Source organism: Orycteropus afer, unplaced genomic scaffold (genome assembly GCF_000298275.1).
Source record: "Orycteropus afer afer isolate SDZICR_OR568_19922 unplaced genomic scaffold, OryAfe1.0 scaffold00050, whole genome shotgun sequence".
NCBI lineage: Eukaryota > Metazoa > Chordata > Mammalia > Tubulidentata > Orycteropodidae > Orycteropus > Orycteropus afer.
The window spans coordinates 485,957-507,873 of NW_006921637.1; the positions used below are offsets into that span (position 1 = coordinate 485,957).

A 21,917-nucleotide genomic window follows, 5' to 3' on the forward strand; every position below is an offset into this window, starting at 1 on the left:
GCATTGTGGTAAACTGTGGTCAATGACATGAGACAAAGTATATGTGAACTGCTGTGTGGAAAGTGAATTTGCTCTGTAAATCTTCACCCAAATCAAAATTTAAAAAATAATAGTAAAATAAATTAATAAAAAAAAAACAAAACATAACCCATCAGTATGCTGTCTACAAGAGACACATCTTAGAGACAAAGGCAAAAATAGACTAAAAATCAACGATTGGAAAAGGACATACCAAGCATATGGCAGCCATGAAACAGCAGGAGTTACAATATTATTTCTGATAAAACTAACTTTGAGACAAAAACCACCATAAGAGACAAGAAGGAAATTATATAATGATGTAAGGCATCAATTGAACAAGAAGATATAACCATAATAAATATCTATTGACCCAATGAAAAAGCCCCCATATACATAAATCAAACGTTAAGAGAATTGAAAAGACAAATAGATGGTTCCACAGTCATAGTGGGAGACTTTAATACACCACTCTCAATGAAAGATAGAACAACTGGAAAGAAAGTCAACAAAGACACAGAGGAGCTAAACAATATAATCCACCAACTTGACCGTATAGACATCTACAGAGCACTTCACCCAACAAAATCACTACATACATTCTTTTCCAGTGCACATGGGACATTCTCCATGATAAACCATATGGTACGCCATAAAGCAAGCCTTAATAAATTTAAAAACAGTGAAATACTGCGAAGCATCTTGTCAGAACACAATGCTATAAAATTAGAAATCACCAATAGGAAGATCAATGGAAAAAGAGCAAACACATGGAAACTGAATAACACCTTCCTTAAGAATGACTTGTTAATAGAAGAAATCAAAAATGAAGTTAAAAATTCCTGGGATAAAATGAAAATGAAAACATACCAAAATCTTTGGGCCACATCAAAAGCAGTGATCAGAGGCCAATTTATAGCAATAAATGCACACATCAAAAAAGGAAAAAGAGCCAAAATCAACACTTTAAACCAGTATCTCCAACAAATACAAAAAGAGCAGCAAGAAAAGCCTGCAGTCATCAGAAGAAAGGAAATAATATTCGAGCAGAAATAAATGAAACAGAAAATAGAAAGACAGTAGAAAAAAATTGACAAAACTAGAAGTTGGTTTTTTGAAAAGATTAGTAAAATTGACAAACCACTGGCAAATTTAAAAAAAGGAAAAGAGAGAGAATACATATAACACAAATGAGAAATGAAATGGGCAACATCACCACAGAACCAACTGAAATAAAAAGGATAATACCAGGATACTATGAAGAACTGTACTCCAACAAATTTGAAAATCTAGAAGAAATGGACAGATTTCTAGAAACACACTACTACCTATACTAATACAGACAGAGGTGGAAAAGTTGAACAGATCCATAACAAAAGAAAAAATTGAGCAGCTCATAAAAAAATTAGCAACAAAAAAATATCATATCCCAGACGGTTTTACCAGAGAATTCTATCAAACATTCAGATGAGAACTGACACCAGTCCTACTCAAACTATTCCAAAACATAGAAAAGGATGGAATCCTCTCAATTCATTTTATGAAGCAAGTATAACCTTGATACCAAAACCAGAAAAAGACATCACTTAAAAGGAAAATTGCAGACCAATATCCCTCATGAATATAGATGCAGAAATCTTCAACAAAATCCTAGCCAATAGATTCCAACAATATATCAAAAAAATAATTAATTACAACCAAGTGGGGTTCATATCAGGTATGCAAGGATGGTTCAACATTAGAAAAACAATCAACGTCATCCACCACTTACATAAAACAAAGGAAAAGAAACACACATGACCATATCAATCAATGGAGAAAAGGCATTTGATAAAATCCAACACCCATTCCTGATTTAAAAAAAAAAAAAAAAACTCTCAGCAAAATAGGGACATTCTTCAATATAATAAAGGTCATCTATGCAAAACCAACAGCCAACATTATGCTCAGTGGAGACAGACTGAAACCATTCTCCTTGCCAACAGGAACCAGACAAGGATGCCCTCTGTCACCGCTTCTATTCAACATTGTATTGGAAGTCCTAGCCAGGGCAATAGGGAGCTCTGGTAGTATAGTGCCTAAGGCACTTGACTGCTAACCAGAAGGCTGGTGGTTCAAACCCATCAGCCACTCTCAGAAGGAAGGTTGGGCAATCCTACTTCTGTAGTGATACTGCCTCGGAAACCCAAGGAGGGGTCGCTGTGAATCGGGGCCGACTTGACGGCATATAACAACAACAGCCAGGACAATAAGGCAAGAAAGAGAAATCAAAGGCATCCTGATTGGTAAGGAAGAAGGAAAACTATCCCTTTTGGTGAAGATATGATCCTAAACCTAGAAAACCCAAGACTCACTCAAAAATCTACTGGAACTAATTGAGAGATTTAGCATTATGACAGGATACAAGATCAACATCCAAAAATCAGTTGGATTCCTCTACACCAGCAAAGAGATTGCTGAAAAAGAATTAAGGAAATCAATACCACTTACAATAGCTGCCAGAAAAGTAAAATACTTGGGAAGAAATCTTACCAGGGACACAAAAGACCTATACAAAGAAAACTACAAAAGATTACTTCAAGAAACCATAAGAGGGCTACATAAATGGAAGAACATACCATGCTCATGGGTAGGAAGATTGAGCATTGTGAAAATGTCATTTCTACCCAAAGCAATCTATACATTCAATGCAGTCCCAATCCAGATCTCATCATTCTTTAAGAATATGGAAAAACCAATCACTAACTTTATATGGAGAGGAAAGAGACTTCGGATAAGCAAAGCATTACTGAAGAAGAAGAACAAAGTAGGAGGTCTTGCACTCTCGAATCTGAAAACCTACTATACGGCCACAGTAGTCAAAACTGCCTGGTATTGGTTTAATGGCAGACACATAGACCAATGGAATAGAATTGAGAACCCAGAAATTGATCCGTCGACTTGTGGTCAGCTGGTCTTTGACAAAGGGCTGATATCCATTAAATGGGGAACAGAATGTCTGTTTAACAAATGGAGCTGGCAAAACTGGATATCATTTAATTCATTTGCAGAAAAATGAAACAAGATCTGTACCTCACACCATACACAAAAACTAACCCCAGATGGATCGAAGACTGAAATATGAAACCTAAAACTATAAAGTTCCTCAAGGAAAAATTAGGGGAAAATATAGGAGCCCTAATATTTGGCATCAATAGACTATCAAGCATAACACAAAATGCACAAACAAGATAAACTACATGAATGGGACCTTCTAATCCTTAAATTTTTATGTGTTTCCAAAGACTTCTCCAAAAGAGTCAAAACAGAACTTACATATTGGGGAAAAATATTCGGCAATGACATATCTGACAAAGGACTTATCTCTAGAATTTATAGAAAACTCCAACACTTCAACAACAAAAAGACAAATAATGCACTTAAAAATGATCTCTTATCATCGGAAGTAAAAAAGAGTGCAGAAAAACAAGGGCATTGGAAAGCCATCAGCCCTAGGACATGATGGCCCTCAAGACCAGAGGAACCAGATGGTGCCCAGCTACCAATGCTCAACCATTCAGGACAGGATCAAAACTGGAGATCCTGGATACAGTGGGAGGAAAAATGTGGAACAAAATCCAAAAACTCAATAATGACCAGAATTACTGGTCAGATGGAGTCTGGTGAGACCCCCAATTCTATGGCCCTGTGATATATTCTGGGCCTAGAATGAAACTCACTTCCAGGGACTTGCTCTCAATAGTAAACAAGATGTACATGCAGATCACTCAACCCAGGGTGACACACCCACATACTCTGTGGAGATGCATCCCTTGGAGCAATCAACCCTGGGGCACCAGGCGGGCAACATTCCCTTGGAAGAAATGCAGGACACACAGAGTGCATAACTATGAGGGGCACGGGGTGGGGTGGGTGGTGAAACAAACAAATAAAGAGAGGAACCAGACAGTTCCATGGGGGGGTGGGACAGAAGACATGAATAGACAGTTCTTCAAAGGTGGTACTCAGGCAGCCAACAAACATGAAGAAATGCTCACGATAATTAGCCATTAGAGAGACGCAAATCAAAACAACAAGGAGATACCATCTTGCCCAGCACTAGTAGCTAAGTTCAACAAGACAGAAGATAACAAATGCTGGTGAGGATGTGGAGAGATTGGGACTCTCATACACTGCTGGTGGGAATGTCAAATGATACAACCATTGAGCAAAGCACTATGGCCATTCCTTAAAAAGTTGGAATTAGACCATTTAATCCAGCCATTCCATTACTAGGTATATATCCTAAAGAATTGAGAGCCATGACAAGAACAGATATATGCACAGTCACGTTCATCACAGCACTATTTACAATAGCAAAAAGATGGAAACAACCTAGGTACCCATCAACTGAAGAATGGATAACCAAACTATGGTACATAAACTCAATGGAATACTATGCAACCCTAAAGAATAATGTAGAATCTGCAAAACACCACATAATGTGGATGAACCTTGAGGATTTTATGCTGAGTGAAATAAGCTAATCACAGAAGGACAGCTATTGTATTAGTCCATAATTGTAAAAAGTCAAGGAAAAGTTTAATATGGAAGGAAATTTTCTTTGTTGATTACCAAGGGTGAGAGGGGAGGGGAGGAGACACTGTTAGATAGGTAGAGACAAGTATTGATTTGTGTGAGGAGAAGGGCAATGTACCAAATGTGAGTGATCAACATGGGGCACTGAGGAAGAAGACATAGAGAGGTGCATGGGAGGTATAGACAACAAAGACTAACTGTTTTGCACATATAGTACTACATTGTCAGTGAAGGCAAACATTGATATACATGACTATTAGGTATGTCTATGCAGGGGGGATTGTGCCCAAGACATTGGTAGGCAATGTTTCTACAAGTGTATTTGTATGTTCTGTAAGAATTTCCAGGTATATAGTAGATCTGACAAGGAACAAGGTTGTAGTCACTTCTTGACCAGAGCCTGCTACCCAAAAAGAGTGAGTAGTAGTTGGGTTGTGGGCTTGGGACCATAGTCACAGGTGACACCAAGCTCAATTGGCATAACATACTACACAAAACACTGTTCACATCTTACTTTGGCAAGTAGCAACTGGGATCTTAAAAGCTTGCAAGCAGCCATCTAGGTGCAACAATGGGTCTCTCCTCATCCAGAGCAAAGAAGAATGAAGAAAACCAAAGACACATGGAAACATTAGTCCAAGTGACTGGTATATCATGTGATCCTCAGCCTATACAACTATGAGACCAGGAGAACTGGATCGTGCCTGGCTACCACCACTTGGAGTAGGATCTATGTAGGAGATCCTGGGTAGAGTGAGAACAATGTGGAACAAAATTTAAAAAAAAAGGTGGGGGGGGGGCACCAGGTTTGCTGATCTGATAGAGCCTGCTGGAACCACTGAGACTATCGCCCCTAGCTGCCCTTCAGGTCTGGAATTGAACCCAGTACGATGGCTTCCAGCCAAACAAAAGAACATTTACATTAGGTAGATACATTCCTTGGAGAGGTCAATCATGGGAGAATAGAAGGGCTGTGTATGCACAGGGAGAGAGCTCGGAGGGCAGGAGTGCACAGAAGGGAAGGACACAGGGAAGAGGTAACTGTGGGAGGAAGTAGGAGGGTAGCTGTTGCATTGTGGGAAATTGCAGTCAGATGTCATGAGAAAGTGTATGTGAGCTGCTGTATGGAAAGTGAATTTGCTGTATAAACTTTCACCCAAATCACAATAAAAATTTAAAAAGAAAAATTTAGATTATTACTAATCCATGTAGCTGTATTAGTACATAATTAAGTAGATGAACAATGGTGTATCTTACTTAAAAGGTAATTCTTTTCTCTTCCTTTTTCCTGACTGTAGCACACAATTGGCTGTTTCTGTAGAGTCCTAAGACCTGCTCTGTGGGCCTAATGGTTAAGCATTGTTTTGGTTAAAACAATGTTTTGTATGGTATGTTATACCATTTGAGCTTAATGGTCCCGAGCCCTCAGGTCCAACTGCTCGTTCCCTCTGGGTAACTGGCTTTGATCAAGAAGTGCCTTGTCCTTTGGCAATTCTACATATTAATGTTGATCTTGTCTTTTAGGTTTTGATTTTGGTGTGCGTCAGAATGGTGAGCGGGTTAATCATGTCAACCTCCCTCCATGGGCACGTAACGATCCTCGTCTTTTCATCCTCATCCATCGCCAAGCTCTAGAGTCTGACTACGTCTCCCAGAATATCTGTCAGTGGATTGACTTGGTGTTTGGCTATAAGCAAAAGGGGAAGGCTTCTGTTCAAGCCATCAATGTTTTTCATCCTGCTGTAAGTGAAGCTTTGGAAATATCTAGTATTTATGTAAGATGTTGCTATTAGTTGCCATCAAGTTGTTTCTAACTCATGGCAACCCCAGATGTGCAGAGTAGAACTGCTCCTTAGGGTTTACAAGCTGTCCATTTAGGAAGCACATCTCCAGGCTTATCTTTCAAGGCACCTCTGCATGGGTTTAAGTCACCAACTTTTTTACTATTAGTTTAGCATTTAACCTTTTACGTCACCCAAGGACTGCTTGTATAAGATAGGACCTAAATACTTATAGGGTAACTTGTTATCCAAGATTCTCAAGTTTTATATTTTATATTTCTATAAATAAGATGTCATCTGTGTTGAAATGAGGTGGAGTCCCCAAGACTATGCCTAGGTTAGGATTCATCAGAAGGACTTACATGATGCAGTATGTAATCATACGTAATGGCTAACATTTATCACAACAAAAGGATACAAAGCAAAATCAGCAAAGGAAGAAAGGCTCATGGAAGAAAGTTTGGGGAAACCAAGCACAAACTTCTAATAGTCTGCTCCCAGTGAGTCTCAAACCCATGGTAAAAAAGATCTGATAATATGTTCCCATAAAGATTACAGCCTAGGATGCCCTATGGGGCAGCTCTACTCTGTTCTGTCACTGTGAGTTAGAATCTACTTGACAGCACCCAACACCACCACTAAACAAAGAATGTTTACTTTCCCCAGCAACAAATTGTGATAACATGTGTGAACTGTTGTCTACCAGAGAAACTCATTAGAGACGCAGAGTTTTACTGGGGGCTGTTAATGTAGGTACATTTGCCTAGCACATACTGAAATTCCAGACTTCTAGAAGGAAAGCAGGTGTTCAGTGTAAACCACATTGTTTGTACAAGCAGTTTAGGCAGAGTGAGCCACTCCAGCAGTAAGGGAATTGTGAGATCCAAGTTCCCAGATGCCAACCAGGAGCCTATCTTGCAAGTAGGCCTTTGTAAAGATAACAGTCTCAGACCTGCCATGTCAGGTCTCTTCTGCACACTGACCTACATACATGTTCCATTTTAAAATGGCAGAGAACATTTTATTACAGAAACAATATGTGTACCTTGTTAGAAAAATGTGCAAAATACATGTATAAATTGGAGAAGTAATTTAAACATCAACTTTGATATCCCCATTCATAAATAAATATTAAAACCACCTTTTAGACATTTAACTATACATACATATTATTATATTTGTATAATAATAATATTTTATAACCTTTTTCTCTCCTTCAACAAGAAATAATTACATAGTGTTAAAAATGTCCAAGTCATTAGATATTTTTCTGGACAATTTTTAGTGGCTACTTACTATTCTAAAATATGGCTATATAGTAATTTATTTAACTAATCTCCAGGTGTTAGAATTTAGTTAATATTTTTTTGCTATTAAAATTAATAATAACTGAGGTTATTTCTTTAGTACATCTTTATTTCCTCAGAGTAAATTCCTGAAAGTAGAATTGTTGCACTTTACCTATACATTTTTGAGGTTGCTAGTTGGGCTACCTTTAAAAAAAAAATCTTAGTTATTTAGGAAACATTTATTGAGTGCCTAATATATGTCGAGCATTTTTGGTTGGTTTTGGGGATGCAAAGTCAAATAGCACTGGCTAAGCAGGGTTTGGAGGGAAATTGATGAGCCTGGTTGTGGTACAGAATGAGGCCTGTAAAAGGAAATTACTCAAGGAGTGGGAGTTAAAAGTGCAAATTATTAAGAGAAAGATACTTCTTCATACTACCTAGTGGCTACTCAAAATAACAATAACAAGGACAACAGATTAATCATATGGGATTTAACCTCTTTGTTTTCAACTTTAAAATCAGGAGATGGAGTTACTTTGATCTTGGACTTCCTCTCCAATTGTAATTTTTTTGTGTGAATTTATCAGGTGTTTATAACAAATACAAATAAAATGCACACACAGGACCTACAGTAAAACACTCTAAATCTGGCTTAGGTATGGAGGAGATCTATTCCTGCAAAGTAGTTTGAAATAAAAATTTTTTAGACCATTTTGCTGAGTAGTTATTTGAGTACCTCTAAGATAATATAGCATAGTGCCTAAGGCACTTGACTGCTAACCAGAAGGCTGGCGGTTCAAACCCACCAGCCACTCCTCAGAAGGAAGATGGGGCAATCTATTTCCATAGTGATACTGCCTTGGAAACCCAAGGAGGGGTCACTATGAGTCAGGTGCGACTCAATGGTACGCAACAACAGCAACAAGATAATATAAATTAAGGTTCACTTTAAATTCTTTAAGAGACTTAACTTTCTAAAAGAGAGAATAAGATGTTTACTAAGGGCACAGTAGTAGACAATGCTATGGCAAAGTTTGTTCTGGAAAAGGTGAATAATGTAGCGTGACTGGTGATTCATAGTTTTATGTATTAGAGTAGTATAGAATAAAGGCAAAGCTTCAGGTATAATTTTCTAATTTTACTCATATTTGATCCTAAAATGTAACTTTGAGAGCAGTTAGGAATCTCCTTTACCAAAGAACCACATGGTGGCCAGCTAGCACTACTGAGCATTTTCATCAAAGATTTTGTAGAGGAATTCTGATGAAAAGGAGAAAATGCAGAACAGAATTTTGAATTTTGATGGAATCCAGACTTTATGGAGCTATAGAGCCTAGATGAACCCCTGAAACTATTGCCCTCAGATAATTTTTAAGCCTTAAATCATAAACCAAAAGATCCCCTGATGTGTTCTTAAAACCAAACAATAATTTATCTCAGTTAGTAAAGAATGTCTACCTTGATCTTCATGCTCTTTTAAGATCTATCTATATGGGATCAAATTGACAACAGCAACTCTAAAGATTAAGTAGGAAACTCAGGGGCAGTAAGTTAATGTTAATAGGGGAGGAACAACTCAAAAAAGGAAGGTGAGAATGGTTATACATTTCAAAGAATGTAATCAGTGTTATATGTAGAAATTGTTTAATTGGTCTATGTTCTGCTATATATATTCTCAACAACAACAAAAATAAAATTAAAAATATCAATTACTTCACTATGATCTTTGCCTATACTCCCGTACCATCTTTTCAGTTTCTTTCTTTCTTTTTTAATTGTGATACAAATATGCACAGCAAAACATTTACCAGTACAACAGTTTCAGTGACGCTGATTATATTCCCCATGTTGTACAGTCATTATCACTTTCCTTTTCCAAAGTATTCCATCACCATTAACATAAGCTTAATGCTAGCAAGAGCTCCCCCTTTCCACCTCCTTCCTACCCCTGGTAACCATTAAAATGATCTTTGTTGTTGTTGTTGTTATGTGCCGTCAAGTCAGCCCTGACTCATAGCGACCCCTCCTTGGGTTTCCGAGGCAGTATCACTACGGAAGTAGGATTGCCCAACCTTCCTTCCGAGGAGTGGCTGGTGGGTTTGAACCGCCAGCCTTCTGGTGAGCAGGCAAGTGTCTTAGCCACTATGCTACCAGAGCTCCCTGTATATTTGCTTATTTCACGTAAGTGAGATCATACAGTATTTGTCCTTTTGCCCCTGACTTACTTTGCTCAGTGTGATGTTTTCAGGGTTCATCTATGTTGTGGCATACATCAGGATTTTATTTCTCTTTACAGCTGTATGGTGTTCCATAATCTATATATACCACATTTTGTTTATCCATTTATCTATTGATAGACATTTTAGTTGTTCCACATTTTGGCTATTGTGAGAAGTGCTACAGTGAGCATCAGTATACAGGTTTCTGTTTGTGTTCCTGCTTTCATGTTTTCAATTATTCGTATATAAAATTTGTACAAAAAGTATCTTTATACTGAAATATTATACCAAGTAATTCTCATTTTACTGGAATTTTCTCACTTTTTCTCTGGGACTTTAGAACTTTAAAAAGGATATAGTGTATGCCATTGTTCTAGAAATTCAGTAAAATTCAATTAATGGGGCAAAACAAAGTATAGTGACTAAGTACAGTCTGAATTCATAACTGAATTCAAATCCTCACTTGCTGTGTGACCGTGGGTAAGTAGCTTAACCCCTCTGTACCTAACACCAATCTCATAAATGAGGAAAGAAATTCATTTAGGATAACACTTGACATATAATTAATGATAAATAAATATTAACTTTTAAAAAAGTCAAATAGAAGTGCCTTTGATCTTTATTTATCATTCACTAATACACTGAGTTAACTTAGAAAATGATACCATAGAATATAAAGCAGCACTACTACAAATAAATATAGAAGAGTTCCATTAGAGGATTTTCAATTACATTAAATCAAGTTGCCATTAAGATGACCCTGCTTAGCACAAACAGACATATGTATACCTGTGTTCATCACAGCACAATTCATTATAGCAAAGAGATGGAAACAACCTAAATGCCCATCAACGGATGAGTGGATAACCAAATTATTGTATAGCCACACAATGGAATACTATGCCACATTAAAGAACAATGAGGGATACGCGAATCATCTCACAACGTGAATGAACCTGGAGGACATTATGCTGAGTGAAATAAGTCAATCGCAGAAGGACGTGTACTGTATTAGTCCATTACTGTAAAAAGACAGGGAAGAGTTTTCTTAGGAAAGAGAACTCACCTAGTAGGTTACCATGATGGAGAGGGAAGGGGAGGGATCAATTTCAGTCCAGTTGGGGTCTGCACACTGACATGGGTTGGGGGAGGGATGTATGGGAAGGATATATGACCACCATAATAACATTAGGAAATGGGAGGACACTGAATCATGCATGTAAGAAATAGACGACAGATGCTAATACCAACCAATATGTCCACAATACCACATTGCCATTAACACCAAACACTAGGTTATACAGATAAACACATAAACACCTGATATGATCAGACAGGGGTCAGTGAACAGAAGTATACTCTAGACCAAGGATAGATTTGTTGTTGTTGCTGTTGTTATGTGCCGTCGAGTCAGCCCTGACTCATAGCGACCCCTCCTTGGGTTTCCAAGGCAGTATCACTACGGAAGTAGGATTGCCCAACCTTCCTTCTGAGGAGTGGCTGGTGGGTTTGAACCACCAGCCTTCTGGTTAGCAGTCAAGTGCCTTAGGCACTATGCTACCAGGGCTCCCAAGGATAGATTTAGCTGAGGCTAATCTTGTACAGACACCAGTGATACAAAATACCTGCAGTCCTTACAGAAACAATAGAAGACAGATACAGAGTAATCCCTCACAGACAACCAGACACTATGGGAGAGAGATCCAATAGATCTACTGCCTCAGGACCATAGTACTGGGGGACACCAGACTCAGTTGGCACAACAGAATACGTAAAAGCATTGCTGTACATCCTACATTGGTGAGTAGCAACTGGGGTCTTAAAAGCTTTCAAGCAGCCATCTAAGATGCAGCTAATGGTCTCCTAGCGTCGGAAGTGAAAAAGAACGAAAAAAAAAAAAAAACAAGGGCCTTTAGAAGCAATCAGCCCTAGGATACAACGGCCCTTGAGACCAGAAGACCTAGATGGTGCCCCACTACCAATGCCAATCACTCAGGAAAGGATCAAATCCAGAGATCCTGGATAGAGTGGGAGAGAAAACATTGAACATAATCCAAAAAAATCAATAATGACCAAAAACTCAATAATGACCAGAATTACTGGTCAGATGAAATCTGGTGAGATTCCCAATACTATGGCCCTAGAATACATTCTGCACCTGGAATAAAACTCACCCCCAGGGGCAGGCTCTCAGCCCAATAGATAACAAGATGTACACACAGATCACTCAACCCAGGATGACACACCCACATACTTTATGGTAATACATCCTTTAGGGCAATAGACCATGGGACACCAGAAGACCAACATTCAAATTGAGGAAATGCAGGGCAAACAGGAATGCATAAATATGAGGGACACAGAGGGAGGGTTACAGGGTAGGGAGGGGAGGAGACTGGGTTAGGATTGGACATGGTGAGTGGGGAATGGAACTAAATGTATGTGTTATGTTGAATGTAAAACAAGCTCTTAAAATAAAAAAAAAGATGACCCTGCTTAAATAAGTATTTATAACAATTTGATCCCTCATGGTGGTGGTGGGGGCGGGGGTCATGTTGAAGATTCATTTAACTTCAAAATGTCTTTAAAATTTTACTTTGGTACTTATAGAAATGTTATATCTAGATATGTAAATGAAACTTTGCTATGACTAAATGCTAACAGCTAAACTGTATAAATGCATGTACACAAAATATGGCAGATATATATCCAGCTGCTGACTGTTAGCTTTAAAAAAAAAAAGCAAGTGAAATGCACATCACTCTCCATCTCACTCTTCAAGAATGACAACCCTAACAAGACAGGTGTAATAACACTCTGTACATTAAAGAACCTTGGATCTTTGTTTGCGGCTATTTCAGATTCACTCACAGTTTTCATTAGAATCTAATTAATATTTCTTAAACTACCTACCAACACTGCATTTTAGCTTTATTTTTACTTTTATATTATTTTTGACAAGTGACTAGAGAATAAAGTAAGTTATTTTTCTTTTAGTATTATTGCCAAGTCTTACTTTATACATATCTCTTGTTCTCTTTTACTCTTCAGACATACTTTGGAATGGATGTCTCTGCAGTTGAAGATCCTGTTCAGAGACGAGCACTGGAAACCATGATAAAAACATATGGCCAGACCCCACGTCAGTTGTTCCACACAGCACATGCGAGCAGACCTGGATCCAAGCTCAGCATTGAAGGAGAGCTTCCTGCTGCTGTGGGGTTGTTAGTGCAGCTTGCTTTCAGAGAAACTCGAGAACAGGTCAAAGAAATTACCTATCCGGTATGTAACTTGGATTTCAGTAGAACTCAGCAAAAGCAGATTTAACTCCTGTCAGGCCAACTCCTCTCCCAGGTTCTAGAGGCACAGAATGAATAACATGGTCCCAGCCTGAAAATATGCACTAGTAAGAGACAGATGCATGTAGCTAGCAGCAATTTCTTGTGTATAGTAAAGGCTGTGTTAGTGACATGAAAAGAGTGCTTTTGGGAGCCCAGAGCACAAAGAATTGTTATGTCAATTCCTTCCTCAGGGCATAGAGAAGGGTTATTGCTGGGGAAAGCCTCACATCATAGGGTTATGACATTATAGGATTTTTGCAAACAAAAGGAGAGTGGTCCAGGAACAGAGAACAGTTGGAACATGGATGTGGCAGTGTAAGCAAAAGCAAAGGCCAGAAGTGGTCATGTTTTGGTTTATATTTAGGGAGGAAATCATATGTATTTATTTGTCCACCTCAGATTATAATACTAAAAAGTAATAGCTCTAACAATAAGAAAAACAAAAAACCAAACCCACTGCCGGTGAGTCGGTCCTGACACATGCAACCCCCATTGGGTCTCTGAGGAAGTAAATCTTTATAGAAGTACATTACCCAGTCTTGCTTCTGTGGAGTAGCTGGTGGGCTTGAACTGCCAACCTTCTGGTTAGCAGTCAGATGCTTTAGTCACTGTGCTCCTTTCTCTGACAATAAGAAGTAGGTATAATTTTTACTTTGAAATAAAAAATAAACCAAAGCCTTACAAGTAAAATGGATTTTAATCTTCGATTAAATCTTTCATTATAAAGCAGCATAAGATGGGAGAATGTGAAATGTAAAGTGGTATAAAGGATTTGCAGAAGAAAAATATCAGGAAATGAAAAGGCAAGGGGAAAGTGGTAGTAAAGGGCCTTAAAGATTAAATAAAGCAGTATGATCCATTTTTGGAGAAGGAAGTTTTCATAGACCTTGTTTTGACAATTTTTTCATATAATAATATGATAGATATATCAGACACCACTAGATGTAGCACCCTTTGTGCTCATGCTCACATATACCAAATTTTCGTGTTAAATATAAACAAAACTTATAAAACTAGTAAAATTCAAACTTAAACCATTAATATGGTAGAGAAATGTTTTCCTGGAACTTACCTCTTCCATTGTTTTTCACTGACAACTCTTTTTAATCTAGCTCCTATAGCACTTGTTATGGATATTCCATGTTTAGCATGCAGTGGCCTCTATGTGGTCCTCTCAATGTGCTCTATAGATGAATATTTTTCCTTCACTCATCAAACATCTATTGAGAACCTACTGTGTGCTAGCACAATGCTAGGTGCTAAGATACAAAGATGAGTTAGAGGTATTCCCTGTCTTCAAGAAACTCACAGTTGAGTGAGGTTTTCTGTGCTACGTGTGGTCTTGATTTCTTTTTCTTTTTATATTTTATTATGCTTTAGGTGCAATTTTACACAGCAAATAGTTTCCCGTTCAACAATTCATACACAGATTGTTGCGTGACATGTGTTGCTGTCCCCACAATGTGTCAGCACTCTACCCATTTCTACCCTGGCTTCCTTGTTTCCATCCCTCTAGTTTCCCTGCCCCCTTGGCCTTCTTATTTTTGCTTTGGGGCAAATGTTGCCCATTTGGCTTCATATAATTGATTGTTCTAAAGAGCATATTCCTCTCAGATGTTACTATGTATTTATGGGCCAATCTATTATATGGCTGAAAAAGGTAACCTCTGAGAGTAGCTTCGGATCCAGGTTAAAAGGGTGATTTAGGACGATAATCATGGAGGGTCCTCTAGTTTCTGTCATTCCCATAAGCCTAATCTTTTCTATGAATTTGAGGTTTGTTCTACATTTTTCTCCCATCCTAACCAAGACTTTCTCTTGTGTCTCTGATCAGAAAGGTCAGAAGTGGTAGTTGGGTACCATCTAGGACTTATGGTGTTAGACTAGAAGAGGCTGTGGTTTGTGTGGGCCATTAGTCCTGTGGACTAATTTCTTCCTTGTCTTTAGTTTCTTTCACTCTCCTTTGCTACAGATGAGAAGAGACCAATAGCTGTATCTTAGATAACCACTCTCAACCTTTTAAAACCCCAGATGCTACTCACCACATTAAGATGCAAACATTATCTTTATTAACTATTTTATGCCAGTTGATCTAGGTGTCCTCTGAGATTATGATCCTTAGCCTTCAAGCTCAGAAACTCAGTCTCATGAAGTGTTTGGTTATGTCTAAGAAGTTTCCATAGAGGTTTGGAAGATGGTGTCATACTTGTAGCCCGCACATATGTTCCCTCCAGCATCTTAATGCCTGAAAAACTAGGTGTAGCAGTTTGAAGCAGGGATTCTTGAGCTGTCAACAGTTCATTAAGTTAGAGAAGGACAGATTTAGTGAGAAAGGAGAGGGGGGAGGAAAGAAAGGGTTGGGGGAGAGGGTAAACAGCTAGGAAGAATAACTTTCCCTTCAGCATGTGAGATGGAGCAATGGAGAGCTCTCTAAGCAGTGAAGTGGGAACACCAGGAAGCCAATGGAGGCTTCGGGGACTCAGACTGCCCGCAGCAGCAGCTTCTGACAGTAACTTTGGGAACTGCACTGGATGGATGGGCAGCATTTCTGAGAAATGAGCAGAGACCCCTCTGGCTCAGGTCACCACTGAGTTAGAAGCAGAAAGGGAGAAGTCAGGAAACATACCGCAGGTAAGCAGGCCCTGTGACAAGCTCATGGCACGGGGCTGGGGTCCAATTCTTCCAGGACAGCTTTTTAGCATAGAGGGGTCTAGAGTATGGGGGTTTTATGGCTGTCCAACCCAGGTGGAAAGTAGTGGTCCCCTAACCATTGGAGTCTTTGCCAGTTTTGAACCATGGGTCTGTGAGTGGCACTAAAATGTCATCATTGGCAGCTGACCGAAGCAGATTCAAAATGCTGAAACCAACAGTAACCATGGAAACACAGAAAGTGGGGACACGCTACTGGTGCCTTGAGGTTTCTTTCTTTTCTTCCTTTTTCCCCTTCTCCCCTGCCTCACCCAATAGAAGAACCACATTAAGCCACCACAACACCTGCTCGTCCCAACTCTAATCCCCTTCACGATGAACAGAGATCTGCATCCACATTCCCCACAGTGATGCCATCACCACAAAGAAAACTGCAGAGCAACCCAGCACACCTGAATTAAGAACCAAAAAAAATTATATATATACACACACACACACACCTTTACCCTTGCAAAAATATTTAAACATAAAATCAAGGCAAAACAAATCAGTACATACCTAACAGTTAAAGACAACAACTTCACAATGTCTAGGAAGCAAAAGACAACCTTGAATCAAACAAACAAATAAAACAGGATAAGGTGATAGAAATAAAATCCCAAACAAAAATCTCATTAAGCACAGAGGAAGAGGAGGCAATAGAATTATCTGAGAAGGAATTTAGAAGATATGTTTATAGAACTCTACAAGAGCTTAGTGAAACCTCAAACAGAACCAAGGAGAACACAGACAGTACTCTGGAAGAACTCAGGAAAATCATTCAAGAGCAAAATAACAAGATCAATACACAATCAGAACTCATACAAAAACAGCAGTTAGAAATCCAGAAGATGAACACTAAAATTATGGAGATAGATAACATAGCGGAGGAACAAAAGAGTAGACTAGAATTGGCTGAAGAATGCGTTTTCCAGCTAGAAGATAAATGCCTTGACACCAGCCTGTATGAAGAAAAATCAGAACAGATTCAAATGGAGTCTCATCAGTAAGCACCACGCTATTTCTCTCTAGCATCTCAGTGCTTGAAAAACTAGGTACAGCAGTTTGAATTAGGGATTTTGGTGCTCTGAACAACTCACTGAATCAGAGTGCACCAAACACAGAAGAGTACAGTTAGAGGAAAGGCACAGGGAGATTATTTAAGAAAGATCTACCTGGAAGAGGAGGGACGGGCAGCCGAGAGAGGCCATTGGAATCTTCCCTGGGGCAGTCACTGCCTGGCGGGCAAGGGCGGCCACCTGAGATCTCAGTGAGCCAAGAAAAAAGACACCCTATATCAGCATACCAGCAACCACTCCAGCATACCAGCAAACAGCCCCAAGGATCTGCCTCCAGCACCTGATTTTATCGATAACTTGGGTTACCTAAGTGCAAACGGGTGCATGCAGCACCACTGAAACTCAAGCGGAGAGCTCATTGGTGCTCCAGGAGGGTGAGCTCGCTCCCCCCTCAGCAGGTCACTGAGTGGGCTTGGGTCAGCCTGGGAGACATTGAGAGGTCTGTACTTGTATTTGTCACTGATATCGGGACCACAGTTTACTAGCAGGTACTCTCCCTACTCCAGCACAGCTGAAATCATGCGCATCTTTGGCGCCGCAGGTGGGCGGTATCACAGACAAGCCATTCGCAGTCTAGGGGGATTGCGCTAGTGCTGTGGGCAGATGGAGTGGGGAGAGAGAAGCTGTGGCTGAGTGCGGTCCTGGGAATTTGCCTTGGATCAGCTTTTTGGCACAAAGGGGCCCCGGAACAAGGTCTTTGAGTGTGCCTGAGCCTGGCGAAAAGTGGCAACTCCCTAACAACAGGAGGAATCTTTTCTGAGATTGAGCCACAGGCTTGTAAATCATTCTGTCATCAGTAACAGCCCACGCAAAGCCCTAGAAACCAACCTTAGCAACACCAAGCTTTCCTTCTTCTGCTCCCACCTTCTCCGCCAATAACTTCACTCATTCAATAGAAGAAACCATATTCAGCCAATTACCATAAAACCTCCCACTTCGAACTCTAAACCCTCTTTACGACAAGCAGAAACACATATCCACATTCCACACGGTGATTCCACCATCACAAAGAAAACAGCAGAGCAACTCAACATAACTGAATCAATAATAAAATAAAATACATCAGCTTCACCTTTTCAAAATATTAAACCATAAAAACAAGACAAAACAAATCAACACGTAACCAGCAGCTAAAAACAACCTCAAAATGTCTAGCAAACAACAGGCAACCTCAAATCAAACAAAAAAAAAAAACCAGGAGAAGGCATTAGAAGCAAAACCACAAACAAAGATCTCACTATACATGGAGGAAGAGGAGGCAATAGAATTATCTGAGGAGGAATTTAGAAGATATGTTTATAGAGCTATACAAAAGCCTAAGGAAACCCCAAACAGAAACAAGGAGAACACAGACAGTTCCCTGGAGGAACTCAGGAAAATCATTGAGGAACAGAATATTAAGATTAATGCACAATCAGAACTCATACAAAAACAGCAGTTAGAAATGCAGAAAATGTCTGTTGAAATACAAACCATGAACACCAAAATGACAGAACTACATGACACAGTAGAAGCTCAAAAGAGCACATTAGAACTGGCTGAAGAATGCATCTCCCAACTAGAAGACAAATCCCTGGGCACTACCCTGTATGAAGAAAACTCAGAACAAAGATTTAAGAGAAATAAAGAGAGCCTAAGAATTATGTGCGATGGCATGAGAAGAAACAATATAAGACTCATTCAAATTCCAGAACAAAAAGAGGTGAAAAAGACCACTGAGAAAATTGTGGAAGACCTGCTAACAGAAAACTTCCCCCGTATCATGAAGGAAGAAAAGATATTTGTCCAAGAAGCTCATAGAACCCCACACAAGATAGTTCCCAAAAGAAAAATACTGAGGCATATTATAATCAAACTTTCCAAAACCAAAGACAAAGAAAAAATTTTGAGAGCTGCCCGGGAAGGAAGAAATATTACTTATAATAATCAAGTAGTTAGGCTGAGCTCTGATTACTCAGCAGAAACCCTGCGGGCAAGGAGGCAATGGGATAGCATATATAAAACTCTGAAGGAAAAGAACTTCCAACCAAGAATCCTATGTCCAGCCAAATTATCCATCAAATACGAGGGTGAAATCAAGGCATTCTCAGATAAACAGAAATTAAGAGACTTTGTGAAAACCAGACCAATCCTACAAGAAATGCTTAAGGAAGTCCTACCAATAGAGAACCCACAACAGAGATCAGCAGAACCAGGATATGTGACATCAACTCTAAGAACAAATCAGAAATAGATACTCATAATAAGACCATAAAACGATCTACCTTATAAACCAGGGAACTTAAGTAGCACACAACAACAGCAACTAACCTATCAGAGGGAATAATACTCCTAGGTACAGACCCTCAAATGGAGAGGAAAACACGACAATGTCTTTGCAGCACGCACTGTTCTGAAAATGTAGAGACAAGAATATACTCCAAGGTAACCACAGAGAAGAATAACAATTCTTCTAAGCAAATCCAGAAGGAAGGAAAACATATGGGCTTAATAAACACAAAGCCAACTATAAAGAAGAAAAGGGAGAAAGCATTAGCCAACAAGCTGAACTCAGCACAGAAGTATACATGGACCAAGGAATCACCAATGACATGACAAAAAAACACAATAGAATGACACCAATCAACTCATACCTATCACAATTAGTGTACCTAATTACACTCAAGGGAGCTCTAGTAGCATAGTGCCTAAGGCACTTGACTGCTTCAGAAGGCTGGTGGTTCAAACCCATCAGCCACTCCTTGGAAGGAAGATGGAGCAATCTACTTCCATAGTGATACTGCCTCAGAAACCCAAGGAGGGGTCACTATGAGTCGGGTCCGACTCGATGGCACATAACATAACAACAATTACACTCAATGTGAATGGACTAAATGCACCTATCAAGAGAAAGAGAGTGGCAGACTGGATAAGAAAAGAAGACCCATCGATATGCTGCCTATAAGAGACACACCATAGACACAAAGATAAAAGCAAATTAAGAGTTAAAGGATGGAAAAAAATATACCAAGCCAATGGAAACCAAAAAAGGGCAGGGGTAGCAATTACGATTTCTGATAAAATAGACATTAAGGTGAGAAACATCTTAAGGGACAAGGATGGGCATTATATGATTCTGAAAGGGTCAGTCGACAAAGAAGATATTGCAATAATAAATAATTATGCACCCAGTGAAGGTGCTCCAAAATACGTGAAGCAAATATTAACTGAATTAAAAGTGATGATAGACAACTCTACATTAGTAGTAGGAGACTTTAACACACCACTTTCAAGGAGAGACAGGTCAACAGGAAAAAAACTCAACAAAGATACAGAAGAGCTCATCAATACAATCAACCAACTGGAACTCATAGACATATATGGAGCATCTCATCCAACAAAAACACAATTCACATTCTTTTCCAGTGCTCATGGATCCTTCTCCAGAATAGACCATATGCTAGGACATAAAACAAGACTCAATAAATTCAAAAGCATTGAAATACTGCAAAGCATCTTCTCTGACCACAATGCTATAAACTAAAAATTCATAATAGAAAGAGCAAGGAAAAAGCATCAAACATATGGAAGCTGAACAACTCTCTGCTTAAAAACTATTGGGTTACAGAACAAATAAAAACTGAAATAAAAAATTCCTAGAAACTAATGAGAATGAAGATACATCCTACCAAAACCTATGGGACACAGCAAAAGCAGTACTCAGAGGACAGTTTATAGCAATAAATGCATACATCAAAAAAGAGGAAAGAAGAAACATAATCAACACTCTAACTCGTCAACTACAACAACTAGAAAACACTCTAACTCGTCAACTACAACAACTAGAAATAGAAGAGCAAAAGAGTCTTACAGTATCTAGAAGCAAGGAAATAATAAAGATCAGAGCAGAAATAAATGAAACAAAAACAAAAAAAAAACATAGAGAAAATCAACAAAACAAAGAGCTGCTTCTTCAAAAACATTAATAAAATCGATACACCCTTGGCAGACCTAACAAAAGAAAAGAAGAAGACCCAAATCACAAGAATTGTAAACAAAAACGGTGACATCACAACAGAACCAACTGAAATAAAAAACATACTGACAGAATATTATGAAAAACTGTACACCAATAGATATGAGAATCTAGAAGAGATGGACAGGTTTTTAGAAACACAATATCTACCTAAATTATCCCAATCAGAAATAGAAAACTTGAACAGACCCATAACATGGGAAGAAATTGAGCAGGTCATTAAAAAAAAAAAAACTCCCACAAGGAAAAGCCCTGGCCCTGATGGCTTCACTGGAGAATTTTATCAAATATTCAGAGAAGAGTTGACACCTATACTACTCAAGCTATTCCAGAACATAGAAAAAGATGGAGTACTCCCAAACTCATTTTATGAAGCAAGCATAACACTAATACCAAAACCAGGGAAAGACAACACTAGAAAGGAAAACTACACACCAATATCACTCATGAACATAGATGCAAAAATCTTTAACAAAATCCTGGCCAGCAGAATCCAACAACATATCAAAAAATTAATAGATCTGGACCAAGTGGGATTCATACCAGGTGTGCAAGGGTGGTTCAACATCAGAAAATCAATCTATGTAATCCACCACGTAAACAAAGGAAAAGGACCATATGATTATATCAATTGATGCAGAAAAGACATTTGATGATCACCATCCATTCCTGTTTAAAACTCTCAGCAAAATAGGGCTAGAAGGGAAATTCCTCAACATAATAAAGGGTATATATGCAAAGCCAATGGCCAACATCATTATTAATGGAGAAAGACTCAAGGCATTCCCCTTATGAATGGGAAGCAGACACGGACACCCTCTATCACCACTTTATTTAACATTGTATTGGAAGTCCTAGCTAGGGCAATAAGGCAAGAAAGAGAAATAAAAGGCATACATATTGGCAAAG

The 21,917-nt window shown here is 38.9% G+C and overlaps 1 protein-coding gene across 1 annotated transcript in view; it reads left to right on the forward strand.

The window, feature by feature from the left end:
- Positions 1 to 21,917, forward strand: part of LYST (lysosomal trafficking regulator) — a 339,163-nt gene that overhangs the window by 249,063 nt on the left and 68,183 nt on the right. The window contains 2 exon segments of the mRNA XM_042780645.1: positions 6,121 to 6,338; positions 12,937 to 13,167. Of these exon segments, the coding sequence (XP_042636579.1) occupies positions 6,121 to 6,338; positions 12,937 to 13,167 (449 nt within the window).